At 46.6% G+C, this 19,516-nt stretch overlaps 1 protein-coding gene across 1 annotated transcript in view; it reads left to right on the top strand.

Moving 5' to 3' along the window:
- The window catches only part of LOC126546871 (cytochrome P450 4V2-like), a 61,475-nt gene that overhangs the window by 32,907 nt on the left and 9,052 nt on the right, over window positions 1-19,516 (top strand). Inside the window, exons 3-6 of the mRNA XM_055062613.1 lie at window positions 4,449-4,636; window positions 13,431-13,483; window positions 14,239-14,391; window positions 18,664-18,837. Coding sequence (XP_054918588.1) covers window positions 4,449-4,636; window positions 13,431-13,483; window positions 14,239-14,391; window positions 18,664-18,837 — 568 coding nt within the window. The remainder of the gene's footprint in view (window positions 1-4,448; window positions 4,637-13,430; window positions 13,484-14,238; window positions 14,392-18,663; window positions 18,838-19,516) is intronic.

Below are 19,516 nucleotides of genomic sequence, written 5' to 3'. Positions count from 1 at the left end.
CAATAAGGGCGTTTACTTTATTTCGAGAAGTTTTAAATTGTGTACGCAGAATGCAATTACTAGGCGAATGTCTGCACCGTTGCCAAAGCAGGTCTTTATCTTTGATAGCGGATAATATCGTGCTGTTCAACCAGGGCTGGTTCGGACGGCGTTGGCGAACGTAAATAGTCCTTTCACTGGATTTATATATAATGTCCATCGAACGTGAAAATTCGTTATATAGCTCGAGCCTGTCGGTATTTTCAAGCAGGCCTGGCCAGTCGAACAAGGCGACCAGTTTATCAAAAGTAGCCGTATCGGTAACAGCGTGGCAAGTGTTGGGGCTAGAACATGATAACGACCGAGAAGAAAAGCGTAACTGACAAGCTATGAAGTAATGGTCGGAAACTTTCTGTTGTAACACTGCACCATGAACTGAAGCAGACTCCGTGCGGATGTTGAAGTGATCAATACAAGACTTTACTAAATTATTAAGAAGCAATTCTTCCCTAGTTGGAATATCAATAATACTTTCAAGGCCATGTTTTGCAATGATATCTAAGTAATCGCATACCGAGGTTGCAATGGGATTAAGAATATCTATATTGAAATAACCTACTAGGCATATGTTAGGAACTAACGTCGTTCTTTGTAAATGTGCCTCCAGCTCATTGAGAAACAAGGACAGGTTACTTGAGGGTGGTCTATATATTGCCAAGAGTGAAATATGACTAAGTTGGTTTGAAATGTTCAGTGCCAAAGATTCCGCACTAGAAAAATTAGCCGCTACCTGTTCCACACTCCAAGTATCCTGTACGAAAATTGCTATCCCTCCGCCTCTTTGAGTGTCTCGAGTGAACCAAAAGGAAACGAATCCTGGAAGAGTGAAAAGGTTAGTCTCGGCCCAGCATATATTTATTTCAGTAAGAACAAAAACGTCCACTTTATGTAAAATGCTATCAACGTAAGTACAAAATGTGTCCCAATGCTTTCGCAAACTGCGGATATTAACGTGAACTGTGGTAACTGTTGATGGAAAGGAAAACTGACGAACAAGTGCTTGAAAGTCAACCAAACTCTCGCACAGAGCCATGAGGTTGTTTTGAAAAAGATCGCTGTAGTGAATGGTAGACCGCTTTGAACCAATTACGTTAGGCGCAACAGATCATTCACGTCGGTCATACGGATTAAAGAGGCACCCTCCTCCTTCTCAGCAAACACGTTTCCGTCCTTTGTCCAAACATACTTATATTTCTTTTCCTTTCCCTTTTTCCTGGCAAGCCAGAACAGTTCCCGGTTTGCTGGTGTAAGGTTGTCATTAAAGTAAAGTTTGTGGTCAGTATCACTTTTGCATAAGTTCTGCAGTTTGTGGCGACAAGCCATCCAAGTTTCCTTTACAGATACCGAAGCAAATTTAATCAGAACGACTTGACTTTTATATTTCTTTTTGCTAATAATAATAATAATAATAATAATAATAATAATAATAATAATAATAATAATAATAATAATAATAATAATAATAATATAGACAAGAACGGCACCGAGAGCGGCGCTGCTGCGCCGGCGTTGAGAGCGCCGCATGCGAAGCAAAATTCTATTAGCGGGTGGTACCCCTCTCCCATCTCTCGTTTGCGCCGCCTTGATTGCCTCCTGCAATGCGCGTGTTTGGGCACGTTTCGCGCCGCGCGCGGTGTGTGCCTACGTGTGGGCGCGTAAAGGGCGGTGTACAGTCCGTTTCACATTTAGGGGAAAACTCGGAGCGCATTGCATCGCGATGCGGCGAGCGCTTGAGTCAGGCGGCGGCAGCAGCTCGCGCAGGTGCTCAAGGGGCGGGATCTTCAACGGCGTCGTCTGCAACGGCGGCGCGCGCTGGCCGCATTGTCGCTAAACGTTCTACTATCAGTTGCAAGGCGCCGATCTCATCGTTACGGCGTGAAATGAGCCGGTATTCTTTAATATGCGTTGTGCGACGCCAACTGATATGCCTCGAAGGTAAGTTCATCGCTGCAGGGCAGTCATAGACGACGTACTGCAGTGATTCCATACATTCTTGACGGCCCGTTTCTGGAAGGCGACTATATATTCTAAAGCGAGAGGTCGCCGATCCACACTGCTCGTGTGGTGCAACAACTGCTAGAAGAGCGCACAGTCACTCTCTTGGAGTGGCCGCTTCAATCCCCGGGCGCCAACATCATTTAATATGTCTGGGGCTCGTTGAAAGTATCGCTGGCGCACCATCCCCTCTATCAGTCGCCCGAGGATAGGCTTCGATCCACCATCGTCAGCGACTGAGACGTGCTGCGAATGAACACATCCCTGGTCAAGTCATTCTGCACTTCACTGCCTTCCAGGATGAGCGCTGTCATCGCTGCCGCTGGGGACATGACGAGATACTAACTGAAGTTCCGTGCGTGACGTGTCCAATTCCCCGCCGGCGGGCAGAGTCTGTCTGGTGTAGCGAATGATTGTCGAGAAAAATCATTTCCAGCTCTTTGTCTGAACCTAAAACATTCGTTTAATCGTATCCGTTTGTTTCATCGTGTTCGACTCCCATAATTATCATTGTTGAGTGCTTTGTTTTCCTTTCGAGTCAAACAAAGACTGAACACGTTGCGCGCACATCTTAGTGCGTCTTGTCGCTGCTTATTACGGTAGCACACACAGTGAAGAAATATACGTGCACTGCCCCTGACAGTAGCACGCTTCCCGACAATGCGGCCAGCGCGCGCCGCCGTAGCAGACGACGCAGATCACGACTCCGCCCCTCGAGCGTCTGCGCCTGCTCGAGCTGCTGCCACCGCACGACTCCATTGCTTGCCGCATCGTGATGCAATACGTTCCGAGTTTTCCCTTAAGTGTGAAACAGACTGTACACGCTTCTATTTGCCTTTAAGACGATCGGTACGCTTGACGATTATTTTTATGGCTGCAATGCGGCGAAAGGGCAGCGTCTGCTTAACCATGTAAGTGACGCTGAGCAGGTGATTGGAAACGACATCGTATGTACCGCCGGAAAAATCGTCAGCACATACGATCGATGCGGCACATACATACGGCACATACGAGCTAAAGTCATTTTTGCAGTTTCTCACAATATGTTTGCTACAAATCCGTATTGTCTCTGATGGCGACAACGGTCTTCCATCGACACTGTGCGGAAATAAACAAAATATATTGATGACTTAAATGATATTGCGCGACAAAAAACGACACGGACGTGAGAGACGACACACCAAGCGCATGTCGTCGACACACCAAGCGCTTGGTGTGTCGTCTCTCACGTCCGTGTCGTTTTTTGTCGCGCAATATCATTTAAGTAATGGATTACCAACTTGCCCGGAATGCTGCTCTCAAAAATATATCGCTGCATAGCACAAGTACGACATGCGAACACAACTTTAACTAGTGCGTCCCCTACAATATGGAATAGAAGCAGCAGTGTAGACAGCTTGGCCATTTTTTAACAGTGCTCAAGAGACGGACGTTGAAAGTATTAGTAATCATTCCTGCTTCAGCAATGCCGGCGCGACCAAGACGCGGGCGTGTATCGTCCAGCAACTCGATCGATCGGTGCAGTGGTGAAGCAGGAATGAACTCTGGTCATCCTCAATGCATCGTGCACATATTCAATTTCTCGGCACGCGTGAACTTCGGCCACTGCTAGCGCATACAACAGAAGTGGTTTCCATTCTTGGGCAGCGCACACATAAACGAAACACGAGAAAGAAGACAGGACAAGCGCTCGTCGAGCAACTTAGTTTTTATATGAATAAAAGGATTATGTACCGAGTAATTATTGCATTCATGTGCGTTACATATAAAAACCGTCATACACTCAGGAGTGATCAATGAACGAGCTCGCTTCGTCCAGTTGTTTACTTCGCTCGGCGCACCGCAGTAATCCATGTGTGTCGTCTGCTTATTTCGTACCATTTTCTTGTGAATCGGCAGAATTTTACTGGTGGCATCAACCCTTTCGTGTTTACATTGCTGTCGTCACAGTTAACAACACAATAATAATTTCCGGTCATCCGAAGAGGCGCCGTCGCAAACAAGAGACGTTTCGCGCGCAGCGCGAACTGAACGCGGGCGCGACCGCTATGGGAAGCGGCGGCGGAAACCTACACCCGTTGGAGATGAAATCGTTCCGCCAGGGGAGAAACGAGCGCTGGCGTCTAGGATGAAACTTGGCGTGCGGTCGTCCATAAGTGCGAGCCTTATGAAAGTATTCTTGCGAGGGCTCGTGCTGCCCCGGTGGGCAAGGCCGCCGCCACCGTTGTGTAGGCAAACCCCTTGGAAAACGCATCGTCTTGGCAAACCTCTTAGAAAACGATACCTCTCCTAGCCGTAGTAGTTATAACGGTTATGGATTCGACAGTTACTCTGTGTACGTGAATGACCAGTGGAAAGGCACTAGTTTTTGTTATTTCTGTTACTTACGACATCCTCTTCCCCGCGTCCTCCAGGAATGACAAGCCATGGAAAGCCCGTCGGAAGGCTATGACACCGTCCTTTCACTTCCGTATTCTTGACGATTACACGCCCATCATGGACAAGAGAGCGGGGAGGCTGGTGCAAAAGCTCGCCACTATGAGTGGGGAGTACTTCGACGTCTTCCCCGTCCTTCGTGCAGCCGTCTGCGGAGTACTCTTCGGTAAGTCGCGTGTGAGAGTGCCCGAGGAACAAAAATCTAGCATCGCTGGACTTGCGTTGGCTCTCAGCAAGAGAAAAATAAGTTTCAGAATAAACAAACGTTATTAACGATTCTGGGGCCACATCCTAAAAGTTTTTCGTTCTTAAGTGCTATTTGCCGTTGGCCGACCGCCTTGGCTAATAACACGTCCAGCATCAAGGTTGGCTGTAATTTTTCTCCCACGAGCAATTTTAGTGTAAAAGATGTTTGTGAATAAGGGCCCTAGTCTCGTATTCTCAAAAAAGTTCTTACGCTAGTTAAAGTTCGATTGTCAGAACAAAGACCATCCAATACTGACAGGAAACATATTATTAGGGACGGGCCCCGCAGAACAATCAGAAAAAGTTCTTATGTATGAAGTCTTGTGTGAAATTGGCTTTTGCATGGCAAACATATCGGAAACTGCATCATAACGCGGTCACTACAATTTCAGGCGTTGCACAATCAAGGCATGAATGCACACCAACGATCATAAATGTACTAGGAAAGCACGGCAACGACAGTCCGCAATTTGGAGAAAAGGACAATCGACAAGGACTTTCTGCGGGACGGCACGATTCTCCCGTTATCTAATGCATCTCTGTCAAAAAAATATTCGAAAAGACGGTCAGAAAGACTTGGGAATATGGGGAACAAGAAATACATAAACAAACGGGGATTCGGAGATGTGTTATTCGGTACAATGCGAGATGACTTGCAACTGTCGTTTTCTCTCACTCTCTCTCTCTCTTTGGTGGCAACCGTTTCTTGAAGGCTAGCAGGCAGAAGCCACTGCGATAAATATGCAAGCAGGAGTGATGCACAATTAGCTAAGGTGGGGTACATCCGCAAAGCTTAATTTCTTTAAACCGTAGAATCTCGGGCGGGGCTATGGCGACATAACTCTAAAAACGAGTCCGCTGACTCGTCTTTTGGCTGAAAGTGTAGACATGGCAGTTCAAGAACATGGACGAAACAATTCTCGAGTTATCCTCTGAACGCTGCCAGCACGGCGGCTTCTGTGTGAAGTTTGTTCATTACAAGCCACATGCCCTGCGCTTGCTCAGATAATTACGCTTAGATGTCGCAGCTTCGTCCAAACGCATTGAACAAAGTTGCCTAACATTGCACTGCCACAAGATCGCAATTGAACAAACGCTTCAATCTTGCTGACACGACACATATTATTACGCGCAGCCTCTTACATGCTTCACAATGTGATCAATGACTTAATGATACTTATCCTTCACGATTTCAGGCCAAAGACCGCGGATTACTAATGCCGCCTTGCCATATTGTTTACGGCGCAGCAGCCACGGAGCGCAGTACAACTGTTCGCACCCTAAGAAAATTCTTGCGCGGTTAAAAAATTAAATTATGGGGTTTTACGTGCCAAAACAACTTTCTGATTATGAGGCACGCCGTAGTGGAGGACTCCGGAAATTTGGACCACCTGCGGTTTCTTTAACGTGCACCTAAATCTAAGTACACGGGTGTTTTCGCATTTCGCCCCCATCGAAATGCGGCCGCCGTGGCGGAGATTCGATCGCGCGACCTCGCGCTCAGCAGCCCAACACCATAGCCACTGAGCAACCATGGCGGGTTTCTTGCGCGGTATTCACAAATACATAGAAACGTTTTTTTTTAATTGAAAGGAAGAAAATGTGAATATAGGATGGCAGCCGGAACTACGTGAAGTCCTTTTGCGCACGACTCATGCCTGATTTGTATTAAGGTCGACGTAGCCAATTGTCGTAATTGTGCCGGGACGATCGAAACGACCCAATCAACCTAGCGGGCTCCTCAAAATCGACCGCTGATCGAAACCATGGCGTCTGCGGCAACGGCTGCGTATCTGTTTTGTTTTATTTTGTAAGATGTGACATACAGGCCTGTGGACTTGGACGTATTGTTACGCTGACATATTACATAATTTCCTAGACATATTCCATAAGCTTTTGCGAAGCGGAAAATAAGTTTTGCGTTGTTCCACAGAGCTGCGTGAAAATCTGTCTCGCTCGGGTGTCATGCAGTATTGGCGGCGAGTATACTTACGGAGTCGCCATCTGCCGGAAGCACGTCGCTTGCGTAGTATGACGGATAACCAGGCGCGTTCCTCATAGGTTTGGCTGTCAGTGCTCAATAAAAACACCATCCGACAGCGTTCCTAGACATTTCGCGAAGCAACAGAATTTTTTTACTGACAAAATAATAATCTCGGGCAAACAGAAAGCACAGAATGGTTTACAGACGCTGTCTCTTTAACGAATACATGCACTGAACGCCCACTGTGCGCGGTCATCGCGACGGAATTCTCCAAACCGGTTTCTTGCGTGAAAGGTAAGCAGTCGCTGAGAGCAAACTACGTAAAATTAGTTCTTTTAGTGGGCTGTCTGTATAACCAAATTGAGCATAACAGAATGAAGCTATGCAGCGATCTCACTATTTCGCAGTGTCGGACTGCGCGTCTGCATGCATATCCGCGCACAATGCTTCGCTTGCGCTACGAGCGCGTTCTCGCCCCGTGCCGTGAGCTTTAGGCCGCAGCAGACGAGCATTTGACAGTACACAAGCAGCCACTGTTGTGTGGTCGCTATCAGAGCTGTTGAAAAATAATTTCTGCGCTATAACTAGGGACTTTGACGCCTATGGAAAATTGTGACGTGCCGTCGCGACGATTAAATCTTTCTTTTTCTTCTAAATTTTTGGACGTTTCGACATCATTATTTCTCGAATTGCATCGCACTGTATGTTTATCGGTCTTCTCAGCGAGCAATTTCCCGCTGCTTCTTTTTCTTAATACAGTACATTCATTGTTTGGTGCTAACACAAACATGAAAATATGCCATGCCTTTTCTTAATGTGCTCCTTACTGTTCCCTTTCCATTCCAGTGAACTTGCCAGTACCTAGCATCAACAAGTTCATAGATCAAAGCTTCATGACATTAACCGGGCAGTGCTCGCGGGCAAGCGTCTCTGTTCTCTATCTATTTCTTTTTTTTTTGATTACGGGGTTTTACGTTCCAAAACCACTTTCTGATTATGAGGCATGCCGTAGTGGAGGACTCCGGAAATTTCAACCACCTGTGGTTCTTTAACGTGCGCCTAAATCTAAGCACACGGGTGTTTTCGCATTGCGCCCCCATCGAAATTCGGCCGCCGTGGCCGGGATTCGATCCCGCGACCTTGTGATCAGCAGCCCAACACCATAGCCACTGAGCAACCATGGCGGGTTCAAGCGTCTCTCTGCGCACTTTTTGCTACTCACTGAACATAACAGCCCCGACGCCGCAGCAGAAACGTTCCTCGTGGAAGTGCTTGCTGCACATCCGAGTTGTAGCCGATGGCTGCTTGCCGGTTCTAAGTTTCGCGATCGGAGCGTCACGCAGATTCTTGTCCTGCGGGTAGGTGCGAAGGCTGACACCGGGCTCCGTTGCGTACATCCAGCACTGCGGCCCGACCAGTAGCCTACCATTTCGGACGCCTTCAAAGGCAGCTACTACGCATGATAGCGCTTTCAAGTGTCGTCAAGTAGACACTTGACGCGGGAAAACCTCCCGCAATTGGGGCTTTAAACTTTCGTTTTCAGCTTGCTTCGGCGCTTGCGAAGCAGCCGACGCGGCCGCTTCGTCCACGTGATCCCTCATACCATGTCACGCCGACGGCGGTGCCAGCGTTTCCATTGGTGGAGCTCGCCCCCAATTCTGGCGCAGGTGCTACCGTGAGAAGCCGGTACGCTGTCTAAATGAGCACTTTAACGAAGAATGTTTATGCAGTTATTTTTAACTGAGCACACAAATCATGTGCGCCCTCCAAAGTGTAAAGAGCGAGAGGCAGCTCTCGAAAGTAGCAGTAACAACCCTTACAGCGTCCCTGGCCGCCGTTGTGAGTTTCTGCATTTCTTAACTGACGTAGATATCGTAAAGCAAGATCAATGTACAATACATGATCAATGATCAATGTACAATACAATCTTCTAGCACTTCACGGAGTACTTCTCGATAGTAGCAACACTGTTGCTCTTCTAGAGACACGCCAGCTCACGTGGTGGCGTGAAAACGCACCTTGACTATCAACGTACAAATGTAAGCACCAGCCTAGACAGACATTTTTACTGCTGACATGATCAAAATGTTCGCGTACAACCACGTTCGGCGTGGCGCAGTGAGTGGTGAAGTTCTAAAACTGGTACAGCGCAACATACAAAGCAAGAAACAAGCTGAGCCGGCCAGATAAAGGAACAGAGCGCTGACTTCCAACTCTTTATCCTTTATCTTGTTCGTTTATCTGGCCGGCTCGGCTTGTTTCTTCCTTTGTATGTTGTGCTGTACCAGTATTAGAATGCAATACCAACTCGCCCAATCCTCAACCCGAGTAGTAAAGTACTGGATTCAGAAGCGTTAGGTCGTAAGTTCAAGTCCCACGTGAGAACTTTTTCTACACTAACAAATTTGCATAGTCCTAAAGAGCTTTTTTGTGATCTTTTTAATTAGATATTGATCGAGAACCAAAGGACGTCAGAGAATTGACGTCACACATCAGAACTTCAGACTACAGGGCGCCCCAAAATGCGACAGACTGAAATTTGCTGTTGTGTTTTTCAACTGGGCGTGCTGCCGGTCTTTAATTACGCATGTAAAATTAATATCACGAGCATTTGAAAAAAATGACACAGTTTCGCCCGAAAGGCCAAGCAGCGATATCGATAGCTAATTTAGTAGATAGCTATAGGAAGTTAGGATAGTAGTTTTATCTGCCATATAAACTTGTAAACATTCGCTTACTAACTAAACCAACAAGCATACATTGTCATGCGCGCACAAGCAAACATGAACACATCTCACTCGATGACCGCGGAAGCTCGCTGTCAACACGCCGGAGTCAGGAAGCGCAGCAGCAGCAGCGAGATTTGACCTTCGTGCTGCCTTTCACTTCAATGCGAACTAAGCGTTGAAAACACAGCGCACACGAAGCTATCAGCATTCGGCGCATCGGCGCACCGTCCCCATCACGAGGACGTGGTCTTTTGGGGTGAAGGCAACCGGTCAATAAACCCACACTTGCTACCTGAAACTGTCCCCATCGCAGATCACTTTCAAGATAGGGCCCGCGCCATGCGCAGCAGCCGTCAGAGAAGATCGCCTCCCTCCCTTCCGCACAGTGCTCCCTCGGGCACGCGAGATTAATCCGCTGTCCTCGGCTGACCGTCGCATATACAGCATACGGCAACGCGGTGACAATATTATCGCCGTTAGACTTTATACGGAACATCACGCCGATGAAGACAATAAAGAAAGTGCCACCTATCAGCGAAGGCAGGCTTACTGTGGACATACAACACAGCTAGGGGCAGGAAACAGGTCAAATTACTGACCAGCTTTGGAGATCGTCATAAAATAATACTGAATTTCCAGCAACTACGGCACCACGCACTATCTTCGCGAGCGCTAGAAGCCTGCTACAGTCTATCGAAACACTGGACAAACAAAACTTGCCGGACATTAAGCACCAGCCGAAACTGCAACAATCTTCCCAGCCCAACGAGCATTGAAATTGCGCTCCGCAGCCAGTGCATGACCTCAATGAATCATGTGTTAAAACTACGCTGCACACTTTTAGCTGGTCTATCAGAGCGCGTCGGTAACAAGGAAGCAGCTGTTATTCTTAAGCGACACTCGTGGCCTCCCAGCCAATCGTCTGCGACAGCGCTTTCCATCACTATACCCGGACCAACTCGAGTGGCGCAGATTGGTGTCGTATCTTTATTTCTTCGGGTTTGTCGAGCTATGAAATGATAATTTCTCTTCCTTTTTGCATTATTAACCTCGCTTTCATATGTTAACGTATTCCATTGCCGAGTTATTTACTTGTGAACAACCTGTTCCAGTGCGCTAGAATTGCTTCTTAAGCATAAATGTTGCCTTACCATCTCTGTGTTCAAGAAATTTCAAATAATCTATGCAACAATTTTACTGCGTATTCTAGTTTTGTTATGCTAACTGTTCAGTGCTGTGATTTGGGGGCGGCTGCCACCTGGTCAAGCTACTCGCTGTAGCAGCTTCTCGCGGCTGTTCCTTTCTTTCACAGAAAAAAATAAATAAAGCATTGAATTAAATATTTTCTAAGAGTGGCTACCCCCTATCGCAGTAAATGCTGCTCACATCGGATGCTGCGACGGCCTTTTAAATGTTTCTGAATCAACCTGCGCTATACTTTTAGCGCAAATACAGAAGTTCACACTGCTATGATGGGCCCCCATGTATGCGCACGCCAGACGTGCTCCTATAGGGCGAGGTCGAAACGCCGTGAACTCTGCTGACCGAGGGCTCCCACGTCACCTAATATTTTCACGACCGGAACTATTCCTGCACACCATTCCGTAGGGCCATCTACTTTCATGAGGATACCGATAAAGTAGGCAAGGCATTTATCAATACCTGCCTATAGCCCGCTTTCCCGTTCACGTCGATGGCGGAAATAAATGTATCTCCAGTTTCGCGTCCTAGGAGAACGCCTGGTATGCGCTATAGAGCGGCCCATCACGACTTGTACCTCTGCTACCATTACTAACACGTCTCTTGTCGACTACAGCACTTGTTTTTACAGCGGCGTGCACTGTAAGCTTGATGATCTTACGAACATTTTTTGCTTAATTTATTGTAAAATTTTTCTTCCGCCAAATTCCCGACCTTAGGCTGCTTGCGCTGAGGGCCCTTAGATGGCATACCTTTAAGCAACTGTGTGTGGGTTCGCAAAGCGCGATGTTCAGCCACAGCACTTTTATTAAAGGGCCCCTCACCAGGCCCCATAGCAAATTTTGATTATACGCTGGAAGTTGTTACTTGTCCTCTAAGGAGTGTTCTGCCGCAAAAATTTTCAAGTCGGCTCATTAATAGCCGAGATAGAAATATTTCAGAGCCACGAACCCGTGATTTCAACAGGCGGGCTCCACTGCATAGCGAGACTCCCTCTCCACTCGCCTCCTCTAGCCTTCGCAAGCGAATTTCGTTCCCTGCGTTGTCCCATGCCGGACCTCTAGGATCGCGTGACACATACGTCCCGGGCTCCGCCTTCACTTATGTTTTATCTTCGCTTTTTTTTTTCGGCGCTTCGCACTTCCGCCGACGGAGTCGCGCGAGAGCTGTTGTCTCGTTCGCGAAGCGCACGATTTTGCGCGTTGTCCACAAGGAAACATGACTAGCGGTATAATTTAGTGCTGCACGAATACTGAGGCAGAACAAGTGGATCGCAGAGCGTGATCACGCGCTGAAACACGGTAGAAAATGGCATAGTTTCGGTACCTAGGCACGTAACCGCACGACCGTGGGAACAAGCAGACGAAGCGGAAGTAGTACATCTCTCTTGCTTCGGTGCGGAGTGAAACAAAAAACATGCAGACATTCCGTTTATGTTTTATTATTTCTCTAAACTTCAATTCGTCAATTCAAGCAACATATCGCACAGATAACAGCTGTATTGAATAATTCTCGAAGTCACGTGTCACCACGAGCGACGTCGCACTGCGGACACAAGTACGTAGGCGCAGGGATGCAAGTACGTCATCCTCTGGCTTGGAGCGCGGCGGCCGCGAGGAGAAGGAAAAGCGGCGTTCGGTTTGAAAGTTCAGATCTTTCCGCGGCACGTAGCGATGTAAGACTTTGCAGACACGATTGTTATCGTGCAGTGTATGCTTTGCGCTTGTCAGCTCAAAATGACCAGACCTGGTGAGGCGCCCTTTAAGTGCCATTTTTCTAGTGTTGTCAGACAGCCAGGGCCAAGTGAAGGCGCCAAATGTTCATTTAGGTTGCCGCCCTCAATAAAAAAAGCCTGTATTTACAGAATGCTCTTACGCCAGAAATGTGTTAAGAGCAAATTACAGCCAATCCTGACAATAGCCATGTCAATGCGATTACATTCTTAGCCTACATCAACCACCTTGTGTCAGTCTAATTATCTTTACGCCGCTTTGTCAAAATAATAGGACGTTCCTATAATATTCGTCGAAATGGCATTCGCACATGCCTACTGCGCCTGAATTGACGTCACATGAGCTTGAGTGGCATGGTGCCAGGTGGGGCTGCTATGCTTCTCGGCACGCACTCGCAGGGGTCCTTTACTTTTGCTCATGACTGTAAGTTCGTCGCTTTTCTTGTCACCAGTCACCAGCAAAACAAAGAAAATTTGGGAACGCATGGATTATCAAATACTGCCATATTCATTAGGACACACTGCGCCTGCGTGGACATTGCCTAATTAGTGCATTTATTCAAATAAAACAAAGAATGAGGATTTCCCGCAGGAGACGCATTGTTGCGGGAAATCGATAGTGTTAACGGAGAGCCATGAAGGGGACTCCATTCTTTAACGTTGGAATTTGAGTATATCAGTGAAGTTTAGCTTTTCAATCAGTCACGAAAGTCGCATTGAAGCATCTAGAGTTCATTGCACAATAAGAACAAGAGTAAAACGGCTACGTAAAATTGCGTGTAGCATTCGCGAAGTTTTTCCTAACGGGGACGAACAATTTTATTTCGTTCTTTTTTTCTTTTTCACAGAAACAGCGATGGGCGTCGACTATGACGAAGATGACAGTAAGATAGCAGGATATCTGAAAATTCATGACGCGTAAGTTCATTAGTTCGGCTTTATGAATTGGAAAAGAGGATCTTGACTGAAACATCGGGATACTTTTGCTTCTGCAGATTATGCGAAAGCATTATAAAACGTTTGACGAACTTCCATCACTGGTTTGACTGCATTTATGCATTCACCAAAGACCGCAAAGAGATGTTGAAGCATGTGGAAGAGGCGAGAGACTTTGTCAGTGACGTAAGTATTCTATTAACCCTGTTCGACTCCTGTAGCTCTAAGGAGCAGCTTTTCTGGCAATTTTCTATTTACTTTAATAAAACGAATAATCAGGGATCCACGGCTAATAAACGGAAATGTGCCTTTTGTTTATGTCTTACTTTGCGCCCACGAGTGCGGAGGGTTGGAAGTTATAATGGAACCAGATAAATCTTTCTTTTTTGCCTGCTTTTATCGCGGCCACACAAAAATAATAACAAAATGCTAATTTGTTATTTTGTTTTATTGCCATTGGGCTGCTAGTTCTTCATCTGCGATTTTCGTAATATCCAAAGATAAAGCTCCCAATATCTGTGTTAGAAGATGCCCTCGGAGTTTCACGAAATTTTTCAGCGACTAGTAAAATGTAGACGCTGTGGTACGATAAAAATAGCGTATAAGGTGACTGATTTACCGATAAGCTGATGCCACTTTACGTAGGACAGTAGAGAGCACTATCTGACTTAACCTAAACAGCATGCAGACCGCACTTGTTCGTCGCCTTATCGTGCATACCTGTAGATACAAGTACTGCGAATTGGAGCATCGCAAGCAAAGAACACGATAAACGTCGGCAGATGGGTAGTGCTTTACAAAACGGGCTGGCAGCTTCAGAGGAATACCATAACGATATTTACTTCACACATTTCTATACTTGTCCTGGCAGACTTGATTGACGAGAAAAAATCAGCCAATATTTTACATTTCATGTCGGGTGGCTTTGAACTCACTTGCAGGTTTTCCGGAAGAGAATCACCGAGTACCGAAAGGGCTTCAGAGATCCTGTCTCGAAAAACTCTCTCCTGGAACTTCTTGTCCGAATGTGCGTCGACGAAGGCACACTCAGTGAAACTGAGGTTCGAGACGAAATTCTCGGTGCACTAGAAGGGGTAAGCCATGAAACTGACAGCTTGAATACTTTAGGATATTGTCAGTTACATTTGAAATCAATTTTTGACTGGTTTCCCGTTTTACCGCTTGCCTAATGCATACGAGTTACACTAGGGACACTAGTCTATGGCTGACCTGGTGACCGCGAGAAAGTGACAGGGCGACGGCGTAGCTGTTGGCGGCTGCTCAAAGCAAGCAGCTGCGAACAGCGGCGGCTATGCGTTTCGGCAGCACATCATCGAGATCAGCCGCCACCGAGGAGGAGCGAAGAGAGCAAGGCTCGCGCTGTGCGCGGGAGATGGCGCCAGGAGCGCGCGCAGCTAGAGCAGTACGCTGGCCCCGGCTACGGAGCTGGTTACGGCGAGGCGCGACGGCGAGGCTCTACGGCGACGCGAAACGTAGGAACGGGCGCCAAAGAGCTGCGGTCTAAAACGCTGCTGTAGCGCGCGAAACTCCCCGTGGGCCTTCCTTCACCTCGTTTTCACGTTTGTGCCACAACTTTGAAACGCGGAAATATTAACTGGGAAGAATGTAGCGAGTTGGAAACTGTTGAATTTGTTCTGTTCAAATGCTATGCAGAATTTGATATTCGAGATTAAGCAATTGTGCGAGTAAGGAAAAATATAGGCAATTATTTTTTGAATTCAGTTTATCAATGATAATAGGAAAATTAACCAGTGTGCGCAAGATGACTGCTAGCAAAACACCGCGGGTCCCATTGTCGTATCGCGCACCTATTTTCTTTTTTTTTTAACAGCTTGGGCCGCATTAGCTGGGTCACATAGTCGATTAAAAAAAAGAACTTTCTGGATTTGTCGCACTGTCACCACAAAGCCGAAGAGACGAGAGGTGCATACGTGGATAACACAGCTCGCGGTGTACCCGCGCTACAGGTCAAACTGTGCTCTGATCAAGAGGCATCGGAAAAGATTTCGCGACCATGTTCAATAAGTGCGCTGCTCAGGAGTGCAGTAAGCGCGTTGAAGAATTATCGAATCGCGAATCAAAGGCTATGCTACTACACTTACTATACGCTTGCTTGTATGTGTTGACTGTAAGACTAGTTTGTCATTAATGTACCTTGCAGTATCTGTCTGCCCTAGTACGTGCCTTTCTATACGCTGCCTATGGTCATCCGAATGAGATGCGAACAATCCAGATGCCTGGATAGATAAGCACATAATCTGTGTGAATCCTGCGAATGTGGATGTCCCTTAAATTATCATCACCATTTGGGAACTGTGCCGCCATGTCGTTTTTAATGCGTTAGCATTCTTGGGGTGCTTCACGAACTTTCCAGAGGCTGGGTTTCAGATATCCTACCATTTTCCCGCCTGCTTGGGTGACTGGGTAGTCCATGGTCGAATGGGTAGCTCATCGAGCTACTGTGCTTAGGGAGTAGGGTTTGAAACCAACCGTCCAAGGGACCAGCTTGGGTCACTGAGTATGTGGCAATGTGTACATATGTGCCGCTCTTCAGCGAATATCTTTCACGCCGACATCCGCCACTGTAAATGCGAGGGTGGGCAGGTGCCATTGCTCAAGAAAACTGTTTGACGCGGACTTAGAGCGCTCGGTATGTGCCACTCGGTCTGAGCTTGCCTTCAGTGAACCTCTTTAGTGCCAACTTGGGTCACTGGGTATGCTCCAGTAGCTGTGTGCCGCTCTCCAATGAACGTCTTTGACGCGAACTAGGTAGGTGCCGCTGGGAATGTGCCGTTCTACAATTATGAAAAAAAAAAGATCCCTGAACTTTATTCGATGCTGAGCGGAATCGAGCCCACGTCTTAAGGGTTCCTCAAGGAGAGCAACCTGATGCTTTGGCAGGCTGCGACACAAATTTACTGCCTGTGTGCCGCTTTTTAACGAACGTCTTTCACTCCAACGCTCTAGCGAGCTGCACCATGAATGCACTGGGCGCTCTTCAATGAACCGCTCGCCAACTTGGGTCACTAAGTATACGCCACTGGGTGTGCGGCACGCGAGGAAACAATTCTCAGCGTTCTCATGAAGCGGCACGCTTCTCATATCGAAGGCAACGCCGTACCTTCTCTGTAGCGCCACTAAATGCCACCGTATGCCTGGAAAGGAGCGCGAGAGAGGAGCCCAGTTGTGGCATGATGCGTTTCTAAGCGTTCGCACGCACCAGCGCGCCGTGAATTTCGGAGTGAACGCGCAGGCTTCGCGGTGGCGGCGCTAGATGGCGCCGAGTGTTCTTAGAAAAGCGCGAAAGAGGAGTCCTGCTGCAGTACACGCCTCATACCTAAGTCGTTTCGATGGTGGCAATACGTTGTGTCGCTATAATTGACTTAATGCTGAACGCATTATCATCGACAGTTATTATGAGATGAGTTCTTCCGAAGTATGTTGTCTGCGTTGATATCAGTGTTTCAACGGCTCAGCGTATCAACGTCTGTTTACTTGTCCATTGAAGCTAAATAATAGATGCCCGTGGTACTCTGCTAACATATCTTCTTAGAAATCTTAAACGGCCCGTTGTTCCAGGGCTACTCCTTCACTAGTGCATTTACATACCTGCATAAGCTTCAGTTACGTGCTCCTATTTCTATGCATTTAAATGCGTTTCACTCCAGATAGCTGCAAAACGCCAAAAAGTGCTGAATAACTTTTGCTGGAATCCCATTTCCTTGCGATATTGCATTTAGTACTTTTTGAACATATCAAACGCTGCTAAAAAGTAATATGTACAACCCCTACGCAAACACATCTCTGCACTTGTAATATGGTGATGCTGAAGCACGTTGCTGCCATGGAGCAGGTGTTTGCGGCTGTATGTCACCAAGACATATGCATAGCAAAGAAAAAAAATTAAATTATGGGATTTTACGTGCCAAAACAACTTTCTGATTATGAGGCACGCCGTAGTGGAGGACTCCAGAAATTTCGACGGGGTTCTTTAACGTGCACCGGTGTTTTCGTATTTCGCCCCCATCCGAAATGCGGCCGCCGTGTACATTTATTCTCTTCATATTGACACGTGTATTTCTTTATCTTTATTGGGCGACCACGTTTCACCGCCTAACAAATGTTATCGCACAGCGCAGGACGCGCCTGCATGTATCGGAAGTTTCTGGAATGTTATCGATGGTTCCATCAGCTGTCTGGGACCGAACCTTGTGTAATCTGATTACATGTATGCGCGACGCGAATAATGTAGAACTTTATGGATAACACGCGGGTCCCAGCGATTACTCTGGAACATTCGACGACTGATGTGCAAAAGCCGACGTGCTTGACCCGCTGATCAGATTTCGACGACCGCCGATGGTGCTCGCCGCTGTTGCTCTCCTTTGAGTGTAAGTTGCTTTTGTGGGCACAAGTTCGCCCAATAAAGTGCTAGTTTCACCAGTCACCGTTTTGCTTTCTTCACCGTCACAACCCCATGACAATATGTAGGGCGTCAAAGCTAACTTTAGCCAGAGTTTGAAAATATGCGAATGCCACGTATCTGGACAGAGCCAAGGTAATGTTTTTTGCCGTCCAACAGGAGCCACTGCTGCCCAACGCCATAGCCACTGAGCAACCATGGCGGGTTTAGCAAGTATTTGTTAACCTGTTTGAAGCTTTGCAAGTTAAGAAGCTTGAATTGCAAAATAGACGATGGTTATCCCAGCCAATCCCCTTTAGTGGGATCATGCTGGTGTACGATTGTCATAACGAAACAGCGCTGCCAGCCCTAGAAATTTGTCGCCAAGATGTGCACTGTCTTCTGCAGACTTCCGTTGGTGTCTTGTAGGTCAGGCTCTATAAAAGAGCATTAACAACGCTGTCGCAGCTTCCTGTGCTGCTGTTTGGGAACAATTGGTCACTTTTAAGGAAATTTGCAAACAAATGAATGCATAAATTAATGAATAACTGATTAAATGAACAAATAAATAAATGAAAAAAAGTGACAACAGTGCTCTCAGAGACAAACCGCTCTTCTTTCTTTTTCTTTTTTTTTTAAGTTCTCCAAGCCTTGTTTGAATTAGTTCACGATTTCAAGACTTTTTAGGGCGCTACCCACAAGGTCATACATCTACAATGTAAAACCATATTTCGCGACACTTATCCAACGATTAGCGAGATGACTCCTCATATTTCAGGTTTCTTTTGCACACCGAACGGAATCATTAGATTCTTACAGAAATTCATAGGCGTCAGTGAAGCAGTGGAGTGAAATTATTCTGCTAGCACTTGAATACCACACTCAGACACAGGGGCTGAACTAAAAATTTAATCCATGAAATGCCTGTATTTTTCCCATCTAGGGCTTCGACTTCACGGCGACAGGCCTCGTTTTTGCTCTCTACCTAATCGGCCACCATCCAGAAATTCAAGATAAGCTCCGGGACGAGATCGACGCAGCCTTTGGAGACGACTGGGAGAAGCCGCTCGACCACGAAGCTGTAAAAGGCCTCACTTATATGGACTGTGTTCTGAAGGTATGTCACCCAAATACGCAAGATGACTTACATACCTTGCGTATTGTCGTTGGTGGAGCACCTCAAGGCGTTTAGCCTGAGTTGCGAGAATGGAATATTGTAAACGAAATTGTTAACGTTACACGTATGAGAAATAGCAGCGTTAGAGAAGCTATCACGCACTATTATACCACCATTTACTGCATTTTTTGGGGAGGCAAGCTGCTCTAGTAGTGCACCATATCTGATGGCCAGTCAACCAGATATTAAGAATGAAACATTTCTCAGGAGCCGTTCAGTTAGTAAGATGACCTCACGCAGAATACGCACAGCGTTTTAATGCAAATTAGCATGAAGCCAATGCGTGCGCTGACATTTGGCGATTACGACAGCCTGGGAGGGATGCGCAATGAAACTGTTTGCCTAAAGTTAGGCTCTTTGGCTTACAACGCATTTAAGAGAACGATTGCTCTCATTTACTCTCGAAATGATAGCACTAAATTGCTTTCATATCGATCGGGAGAGAATTATTAGTTTAAAATATCAAAATTAATTTAGCCATTGCGAATTTTACTGCACAAATACCATATACATTAAGGGAGGTACATACGCTTGTCTGCCATGATTTAATAATTTCCTGTAATTTACTTAACGAAATCTCATAATTGTGAACGTAAAACATCTAGAAAGAGCTCTTCAT

The sequence above is a fragment of the Dermacentor andersoni genome, chromosome 1, assembly GCF_023375885.2.
Source record: "Dermacentor andersoni chromosome 1, qqDerAnde1_hic_scaffold, whole genome shotgun sequence".
NCBI lineage: Eukaryota > Metazoa > Arthropoda > Arachnida > Ixodida > Ixodidae > Dermacentor > Dermacentor andersoni.
Note: the sequence above shows the minus strand (reverse complement) of the source record. Positions and strands in the feature narration are given on the sequence as shown.